The 8,948-nt window shown below is 61.2% G+C and overlaps 1 protein-coding gene across 4 annotated transcripts; it reads right to left on the bottom strand.

The window, feature by feature from the left end:
• Positions 1-2,320: 2,320 nt before the first annotated feature.
• TBC1D10C (TBC1 domain family member 10C) lies at positions 2,321-8,591 on the bottom strand. Of its 4 annotated transcripts, none has more exons than XM_047775122.1 (10): positions 8,370-8,589; positions 7,955-8,134; positions 7,153-7,252; positions 6,857-6,964; positions 6,663-6,769; positions 6,348-6,462; positions 5,585-5,650; positions 5,293-5,482; positions 3,509-3,663; positions 2,321-2,985 (listed from the first exon to the last, which is right to left on the bottom strand). In XM_047775122.1, exons 2-10 carry the CDS (start codon positions 8,104-8,106, stop codon positions 2,656-2,658), a joined length of 1,323 nt encoding a protein of 440 aa, XP_047631078.1. In that variant the 5' UTR covers positions 8,107-8,134; positions 8,370-8,589; the 3' UTR covers positions 2,321-2,655. The 4 variants fall into 4 exon arrangements, with proteins under 4 accessions (XP_047631078.1, XP_047631080.1, XP_047631079.1 ...); XM_047775124.1 differs by having other exon boundaries at positions 8,388-8,487; XM_047775123.1 differs by lacking the exon at positions 8,370-8,589 and adding an exon at positions 8,242-8,363.
• Positions 8,592-8,948: the final 357 nt, after the last annotated feature.

Below are 8,948 nucleotides of genomic sequence, written 5' to 3' on the forward strand. Positions count from 1 at the left end.
CTCCAGTTCTCTGCCTGCCCCCCACTCCTGTCCCCTGGGCCGACTCAGGCTGATGGACATCGCTAGGTACCATCCTAGCTTTGGTCCCCATGGAATTAGCACGCTCAGGTGTGTACCTCGCCTTCTCTGAACCCCTTTCCAGGCAGGGTTTGTTGGGAGCTGGGGCTGCTAGGTTCACTGAGTGTGGTTGTGCAGGTTGCTCACTGCACAAAGGTACCCGGCTGAGTGTTCACTTCCCTTCTGCCCTGCAGTTCTTCAGGTGCCTGGAGGAGGTGCATCTGTTCCCAATTAGTGCACAGGTGCCAGAGGGACTAGCAGGGGGAGTTCCCATTGGGTTAAGAACCCAATTAGTACCCACGAGAATGCAGGTTTGATCCCTGGCCTCACTCAGTGGGTTAAGGATCCAGCATTGCCATGAGCCTCAGCATAGGTCACAGACATGGCTCAGATCTGGCATTGCTGTGGCTGTGGCGTAGGCTGGCAGCTGTAGCTCCGATTCAACCCCTAGCCTGGGAACTTCCATATGCCATGGGCATGTCCCTGGAAAACAAACCAAAAGAATTATCCAGAGGGGCCAGCACAGCCCTGCAGGAGCAGCGTGTATGAAGAAGTGTTGGCACAAGGAGGGAGCTGATTCTTTTCCCGTCTGAGCCCTCGGCTGGGCCCAGGCTTCCCAGGTAGATGGTTGATAACAGGACTGCCTAGAAAGTGCTTCCCTGAGTAGACAAGGCACTGACTCAGTCCCAGCTGGAGGGGCCCGGCTGGAGACCACCTGCTCCAGGGTCTGTATCCAGGGGTAAGACTGCCACGTGGCCCCCTCCCGACTCAGGATGCTGGACTCTCCACTCCAGCAAGAGAGGCCAAGGCTGCTCTGCTGCTTTCCTGCTTCCCTGCTGTCCTAGCAGAAGAGCTGAGCCAGTGGGGGGCAGGGAGTTTGGGGCCGACTCCATAAAGCCTCTGCTGGCTCCGCACCTACCTGCTTCAGTGCCTGAGAGTCCATCAGACACCTGCTCTAAGCCTAAGGCCTGGTCTAGCCCACTCGGCCCCTCTGTGTGCTCCTGGGCTGCATCCCCAACCTAGCAGTCCTACCCTTCCTAGAAAGAGACTATCAGTGCCACCAGCAGAGAGAGGGAGAGTAGGTGGGTGGGAAAGGGCTCTGAGAAAGGGGTCTGTGAACTGCAGGGGCGTGTGTTAATTATTAACTGCAAGTACCCTAGTGGGGTGACGTTGGGGCTCAGGAAGCTCCTCTTTATCTTTAACTCACAGGGACCCAGTCTGGGGGGGGGGGTTGGGGGGTGAGCAGGAGAGAGAGCACGGCCAGGAAAGCAGATGGAGGTGGCTGCCAGGTTCATGGCCATTGACGTGGGGGCAGGGGGAAGCCTGGTGTCTGCTGCCGTGGGTAGCAAGGCTTTGGCCAAGCTGCCTCCCCTCCTGAGCCTGTTTCCCCAGGCAAACTTCAGATCTGCCTCTGGGCCTCCGTGAGTCCCTCTCCCAGGCCAAAGTCTCCTTGGGACTGGGCTGGTCTGTCCCTGAGCCAGGGCCTGGCCAGTCACATGGTAAGCGCCACAAGCATATATGCAGAGGGAGCCTGCGGCCTGTGGTCCTGTCACTAGACCATTCCAAATCGGGGGTCTGAGGCACTCCCCCAGTCCCAAGTGGGACTCACTTTCTCTAGGCAATGCCCCCACCCTCCCCCCTTCCAGGGAGGGCACCTAGGGAGGTGGGGCACTGGGAATGGGCTCTGCCCAGGAACCAGGCCCGTTGTCTTGGCGACGGCTCCTGTCCCAGGCACCCCAGGCACCCACGGGGGCAATTAGCCAGTGTGGGAGGGGGTTTCCATGGTGGCAGTTCCCCCGCGGTGTGGCTGGGGCTGAGGGAGGGGACAAGGACCTGTGGGCCCTTTGTCCTGGCACACTAGGCCTCTGTTCTGGCCAGTTCTCTCTGAGGACCATGGGTGGGGGCCAGACTGGGTTAGTGTGCCCCATTCCTGGGAGAGGGTGTCCTGAACCATCAGGGGGAGAGAGGACAATAGGGGACACAGCCCCACTTCTGGGCCCAGCATCCCCCTGGGAGCCCTCCTCCCACAGGCACAGGAGCCTTGCCTGCCCCCAAGAGGCTGGGCACGCCAGGGGGTTACCATTGGTTCCTGTTTCTGGTAAACACCTTCCAGCAGCCAATGGGCAGCCTCGGTGTGTCCTGGGAGCCAGGGCTGGACCAGGAGGGGCGGGGCTGTGAGGGCTGTATTGGGGGGGCGGGCAGGGGACGGGCTGTTGGTCTAGGGTTGCAGGGTGGGGGATGTTCCATAGACCTCCAGACAGGCTTCTGCTCAGACTTTATTCCAGGCCCCCCCCAGGAGCCTTTTGGGGTTCCCTAGCCGAGCCTGTGCCCTTACCCTGCACTGCTTCAGCTCCAGCTTGACCTTTGCAGGGGCCCAGGCACCAGGACAGCTCCATGGGTGGGCGGTTGGACCTGGGTCCCCAAAACCTCACTCTCTGGGATCTTCCTTCATCCTTGTGGCTGACACAGCTCATGCGAAGGGAGCTCAGGCCTCATATCCCAGCGGTAAAGTGCGGTGCCCACTCCAGACTGGCATCAACTGTTCAGGCAATTGGGTTGCAGGACATGGAGTCTGTGGTACCCTCAGAAGTGGGGCCTTCAGAATCGGGTGTCCAGGAAGGAGGTGGAGCTTCGATGGGACCTGGTGGGACTCTCGATTGGGGGGCCCCTGGACCGAGTCAGCAGCCCGTGGAAAGTTTTGCCTCGGGTCTGGGGCTTGCGCCGTGGTGGCCTGGGCTCTTCCGGGGGTTGCACCACGATGCGGGGCACCTCGGGCCTGGCGGCTCCCTGAGTTCCTGCCAGCTGCTGGGCCTCAAAGATGGCTTGGGCCCCGGCCAGGCGGGCCTGGGGCCTCGGGGGCGGCAGCTGGGCCAGCTGGGCCTTGATCTCCCGCTGCAGGTCCTGTTCGGACAGGGCCACGCTGTGCACCTGTGGGGAGCAGTTGGGACTGAGTTTGCCTTGCCTGGGGGAGGGCAGGAAACCATGAGTGGGGCGGGCAGTGCACAGCCCCAGGAAGTGGCTGAGGGCTGAGGGCTGAGGGGCTGACAGACTAAGAGATAGACTAAAAGAGCCACAGAAAGCCATCTGAGGCCTGGGGTTTCCACCTTCTCTGCTGCTCAGAGGACAGGAACAGAGCCCCGGGTTTTTTGTTTTTGTCTTTTTAGGGCCGCACCCGCAGCACATGGAGGTTCCCAGGCTAGGGGTCGCATCAGCTGCTGGCCTACACCACTGCCACAACAACATGGGATCTGAGCCGCGCCTGTGACCTACACCACAGCTCACGACAACGCCGGACCCTCAACCCACTGGGTGAGGCCAGGGATCGAACCTGCATCCTCTGGATGCTAGTTAGATTCATTTCCACTGTGCCATGACGGGAACTCCAAGCCTGGTTCTTACTCTGACTTGCGGCTCTGGGACTCAGTTTCCCAGGCAGTGGGGGGGCACCCACCTGGGGCATGAAGACCTCCTCCTGCAGCTGGGCGGGGGGGATGGCTCGAAGGGCACTGAGCGTCTCCAGGAGCCCCGGACAGGCCAGGCGCTGTTCAGTGGCACCCAGTGCCAGGCGCACCAGCGTCAGCCCCACACGGAACAGCACTTTTACACCTGCGGACCCAGGGGTGGGGGGGTTAGCTCAATGAGGGACCAGCCCTGCCATTGCTCAGTCTGCACCTGAACCTGCCCTTGGCCAGACTCCTTCCACCCTCCTGCAGCTCTGCTGCCGCTGACCAGGCCAGGAACAATGACCGAGAGCAGAAGGCCAGTTGGGGGGACCCTGGCAAGTGTGTCTGGGGCCACAGACACTTCTGGGCCCAGCAGCCTGCCAGGAACCAAGCCTTCTCATTCTGGTCTCAGCTCCTAGTCCCTCCAAGAAAGGGCTGGGCGGTGATGATCAGCTCAGATCTGTGACCTTCTGATTCTAGAGAATGTCTAGCCAGAGCTTCTCACCCCTAAGCCAAGAACACAGGGCACAAGTGCACGTACACACGCACACACATGGCTGTGACCTTGGGCCTGTTCCTGGAGCCTCAGAATCCCTTCCTGGCAGCCTCGGGTTTGCTGAGAAAAGCAGTCAGGGGACTAGTGAGGCCTAGGGACAACTGTGACTTGTGAAGAGATAATAGCAACGACTACCGTTGTCACCATTATGAAAGGGAATCTGTGGCAGAGGGCAGGGACAGCTCGGCCACCCAGACAGCCCCGCCCCTCCCCGCCCTCGGGGTCTGCAGGGGAGGCCGCGGAGATGGCAACTTGGACACCCGTGGCCAGAGCTCTAGGTCAGCCCGAAGCCAACGGGGCATACAGCAGGTGCTCAATAGGTGTACTGATTGATTCCTACCATTTTTTAGGTGCAACCACCAGACAGCTCACACAGAACAGCATGCAGGTGGGTTATGGATGGGGGTAACCAAAGCAGAACCCCAAAGACCCAAGGAGTCCAGCTCAGCTCTGCCCCGACTACCCCCCTCTTGGCCTGGCCCTGGGATTCACCTCTCCCCATCACCTCCGCACCCCTCGCCCCCCACCGACACACACAAGTGGCCTGGAGCCTGGGCCCCATGGACAGCATCCTTCCTGGCCTCTCAGCCTCCACACTGTCCCTGCACGGTCACCTCTCCCCTGGAGCAGCCACAAGCATCTTTAAACAGCGCCCTCCTCCTGCCACTCCCCTGCACTCTGGCTCCTCCTTTGTTTTATTTTCTTCGTGGAACTTATGACAATCTATAAATATCTTGTTAATTTGGTTCCCGTCGCCTCCCATCCCCACCCCCACTAGAATGTGTGTCTCACTCACTCAAGTGGCCCTTGCTCCAGACCGGTGCCTGGCCTCTAAGAACAGTCACCAAGGGCCGGTGGGCTCGGTCGGCCATGACTGCACGCCATGCCAGGCCCCCAAGCTGTGCCCCTGTTGCACCCTCTCCGGCTTCTCCTCCATCTACCCGATGCCGGGCCTCTGCCACGTGGATGCTGCCCTCCCCATGGTGGTCTCCTTGCCTGGGGGTGCAGCTACCATTCTTTGGCATTGGCCAGGCGCTGGGCTGTGTCCTCAGAGTCACGTGGTGCCATCACCCTCAGCACACCCCAGCACCCAGACCCTGAGCCAGGACTGGCGGTGGCGGCGGGGCAGAGCAGCGCTGGCACACTCCTTCCCTGTGCGCACCGGGCACTCGAGGCTCACGGCCCCCGTCCTCCCCCCACCCCCGACCCGACCCACCTGGCCGGCCACCCACTCACCCTCACTAAGGAAAGCGTCCCAGACACGCAGCACCGTGGGGAAGGGCAGGGAGCGGGCGAAGAGGCACAGGAACCACTCGGGCAGGTAGAGCAGGGGCCCGACGCCCACCTGCTGCAGGTGCTTGTGCACGCGCGGGAGCAGCCGCCGCAGCAGGGCCATGAACACCTCGGCGTCCAGCCGCACAGCCTCCTGCGGCCACGTCCATCAGCACTGCCGCTCCTGGTCCCCAGGCTCCCACCAGCCCGCCCGGCCCCTCCCCTTGTGCCCTGGGGCCCCAGCCCAGCCTCTCACCATGTGGGGCCCGTAGTAGCCAGGGAGGTAGACCTCGCAGATCTGAACCAGGCACCAGAAGGCCTCCTGAGGGTGGGCACAGGTCTTGAGTGCCCACCGCGGGGGGGACCACGGAGAGGACCACAGGGCTGGGGAAAGGGGCACTGGGAAGGGCCTGGACACCATGTGGGGTGACTCGGGAGCCAGGAGCCTGGACGCAGTGCAGGGGACGGAGGGGGCAGGTCTTGCCAAAAGCTTCCAGTGGCCCAGAGGCCTACCAAGGGGGTCTGGGTGTTCAAAGTTGGAAGTCATAGGACACAGGAGGTTGAGTTTCAGGGACACAGGGTTGGGGATCACTGGTTAGGGGAGGAAGGGTCCCAAAGTTCAAGCCCTAGGATCTTGGGGTCACTGGGGTCAGGGATCCTAGACCCAGGGTTCAGAATCAGGAGTCATGAGGTCAAAGCGATGAGGTCCAGACTCCTAGATCACCGGGGCAAAGATCAGGGGTCAGGGGTCTGTGTTCCTAGGCTTAAAGTTGCTGGGCTTGAAGGTCCCTGAGGTTGGCAGTCTTGAGGCCCTGGGTCGCTGGGTGTCAAGGATCCCAGGTCCCTGAGGCCAGAGTTCCATGGGTCCAGGGCAAAGGATCACTAGGTCCCTAGCATTAGAGTTTGGGGGTCAAGGGTCTCAGGTCACCAAAGTCAGAGTTCCTGGGGTTTGGGTCATGGCTCCCTGGGCTTAGGGTGTCAGGGTCTTGGGTCCCTGTGGCAGGGCTGAGGGTACTCACCTCTGGGGGCAGGTGCATGAGCAGCACCGCTGCCACGGGGCCCTGGGCCTGGCAGTAGCCCTGCTCCGGCCGATACAGGGTGTAGGCCTTCAGTACCTGCAAGAGGCCCTGCTGCCTGTGCCAGAAGAGACCCTGTCAGGGGCCGGCCCTCCGGGCATCCCTTCCCACCCTCTGGCATCCCTTGCCCAGGCCTCGGCCCCTCAGGGGCCTTGCTGGGTCCTCTGGGCTGCAAAGACATAGAGCTGGGCTGGCGATTAGGCCAGAGTGCCTAGGGCTTGAGGGGCTGCAGGTCCCTGGGCATGAGTGGCCTCGTACCCATGACCCTGGGGTGACACAAACATCTCATGCAGAGGAAACTGGCGGTGCAGGTCCCTGCCAATGGTCTCCATCCACTGTGGGTCCCCAGGGGCTTCAGCCAGTTTCTGTGGGTGGGCGAGAAGGCAGATGTGAAGGCTCAGAGTGGCAAAGGGCCAGGGCAGGGGAGGCGGAGCCCCTGCCAATTCCCTCACCTGGTAAGTGCCAGGGTTGTTCTTCTGACACACGTGGGCCCCACACAACAGGGGCCAGCACCGGGCCCGCAGGGCTGAGGGAATGCCTTTCCGGCACTGCATCTTTATCTGCGGGTGAAGCAAGGGGCCTCATTAGGCCAGCCAGCTTCCCCTGCTCCTGTTGGCAGGCCCCAGGTACCAGCCGGTCATTGTGAAGGCCATTTTGGGGAGCAGGGAGAAAAGGCAGGCGTGCTGGGACACAGAAGGGGTCCAGGGTGTGGGCTGAGGCCCAGGGGGATGAGCCTCCCTCCCCTCACCTTCTTGTATCGTCGAGACATGGTTTTCTCCCAGTGCGAGGTCATCTCTACCCATTTCATCTCCCGCTGGCGGATGAGGTCTGCAGGCGGGTGACCTGGCCTGCGGGCACATGGCACGGGCATCCAGGCGCTGGGCACCTGTTCCCTAGAGCCCGTATCTGCTACCCTTCTTGCTACCCAACTCCTGGCCCTGGAGATCTCTGGGAAGCCCTGGCTGGGGGTGACCAGTCACCCAGGAGTTGCCAGGGGTTGTCATGGGGACAGGAAAGGATGTGGCTCCGATGTGGGCGGAAGCAGGAGAGGCTGAAAGGGGTGTGTAGGTGTGTGTTGGGGGAGGGGCTGGTTGGCTGTCCCCCAGGATAGGGACAGAGACAACTCATAGACAGAGCCCTGGACTAGAAGCCAGGAGTCATGAGTTTGAGTCTGATTCTGTCTCTGATCTGCTGTGTGACCTTCCTATCTGTCTCTGAACTTGTCTTCCCATCTGCGTGTTGGGAATGGGGAGGGTTGGCGGGGGAAGAGGTGTGGGTTCTGATTTGGATCTGGGATTCCTGGGCCAGATTAAAAGGGGGAGAATGTTTAGCCCCAACGGTGGGTACAAAGCCTCAGAGACAGAGAGTCAAAGAGACAGTCAGGGACCAACCCCCTGCAGTCCTGCCAGCCTTAGGATTCCACCTGGCACCTGCAGAGCAGTGCCCCTCCCAGGACCCTGGAGGTTGGGCCTCACTCTAGAACTCAGCCCCCAGCGCCCACCCTCATTCCCAGCTCCCCACCACGCCCCCCTCATCCCTTCGCCACTTACCCTGGCTCTGCTGAGCTGCCCCCAATGAAGCCATAGCGGTCAGCCTGGCGATATGGGCCGGGCCCACTCAGCTCTGAGTCAGACCCCAAAGAGCTGGAGTCATCCTGCAGCTCACAAGGCTGCACCAGGTCCTCCCCCAGGGCCTGGGCCATGGTGTCACAGACCCCTGATGCCAACAGGCTGCAAGACGTGGGGAGAGCCAAGGTGAGAGGCAGCCCCTGGCCAGCCAGGTCCCCAGCCCCAGGACCTCACTGTGGTCAGAGGGGGCAGATTTCAGGGTATCTCACCAAGCCTGTTCTGTCCCCTCTTCATTGTGGGATAGAGGTGGGGAGTGGGGAAGAACCAGAAGTGGGAGAAAGGCCAGGCTGCTGTGTAGAGACCCAGACCCAGCCCCCGTCCACACCAGCCCACTTACCTCCCTGCCGCACCTCACCTCCTCCGCTCACTTCCTCCTCAGCCACAGCTTCAGCCACCCGCTTCGGGCCCCTCCCAAGAGTGGGGGGGGGTTACCCCTTCCTCTCTCAGGCGCTTCCGGCCTGCCCTAGTGGCCCTGGGCTCCTCCCACCACCCTGGTGGGCTGGGTGTGATGGAGCCAGGGCCTGTCAGAGGTAGAGAGGCCAGGCTGCCTCCAGATTTGAGGTTACTGGCATGTAAAACCCTCAATTCAAGGTTCCAATGAGAATTATGTTTTTTTGTTTGTTTGTTTTAATTTTTTTCTTTTTAGGGCCGCACCCTCGGCATATGGAGGTTCCCAGGCTAGGAGTCTAATCGGAGGTGTAGCCCCCAGCCTACGCCACAGCCACAGCAACGCCAGATCTGAGCTGTGTCTGTGACCAACACCACCACTCACGGCAGCACTGGATCCTTAACCCACTGAGCAAAGCCACGGATCAAACCTGCAATCTCATGGCTCCTAGTTGGATTCGTTTCCGCTGCGCCACAACGGGAACTCTGAGAATTACGGTTTATTGAATGTTTGCTCTTCAAGAAATAA

This window comes from Phacochoerus africanus, chromosome 4, assembly GCF_016906955.1.
Source record: "Phacochoerus africanus isolate WHEZ1 chromosome 4, ROS_Pafr_v1, whole genome shotgun sequence".
NCBI lineage: Eukaryota > Metazoa > Chordata > Mammalia > Artiodactyla > Suidae > Phacochoerus > Phacochoerus africanus.

Bases quoted from the DNA above. Each gene is read 5' to 3' on its own strand.
- TBC1D10C (XM_047775122.1), bottom strand. From the start codon at position 8,106: ATGGCCCAGGCCCTGGGGGAGGACCTGGTGCAGCCTTGTGAGCTGCAG. The intron at 6,463-6,662 runs GTACGAGGCCAC...CTTCTGGCACAG, and splicing joins GTGTCACCCCAGGGTCATGG to GCAGCAGGGCCTCTTGCAGG. The intron at 5,651-6,347 runs GTGAGTACCCTC...GCCCACCCTCAG, and splicing joins TCATGCACCTGCCCCCAGAG to GAGGCCTTCTGGTGCCTGGT.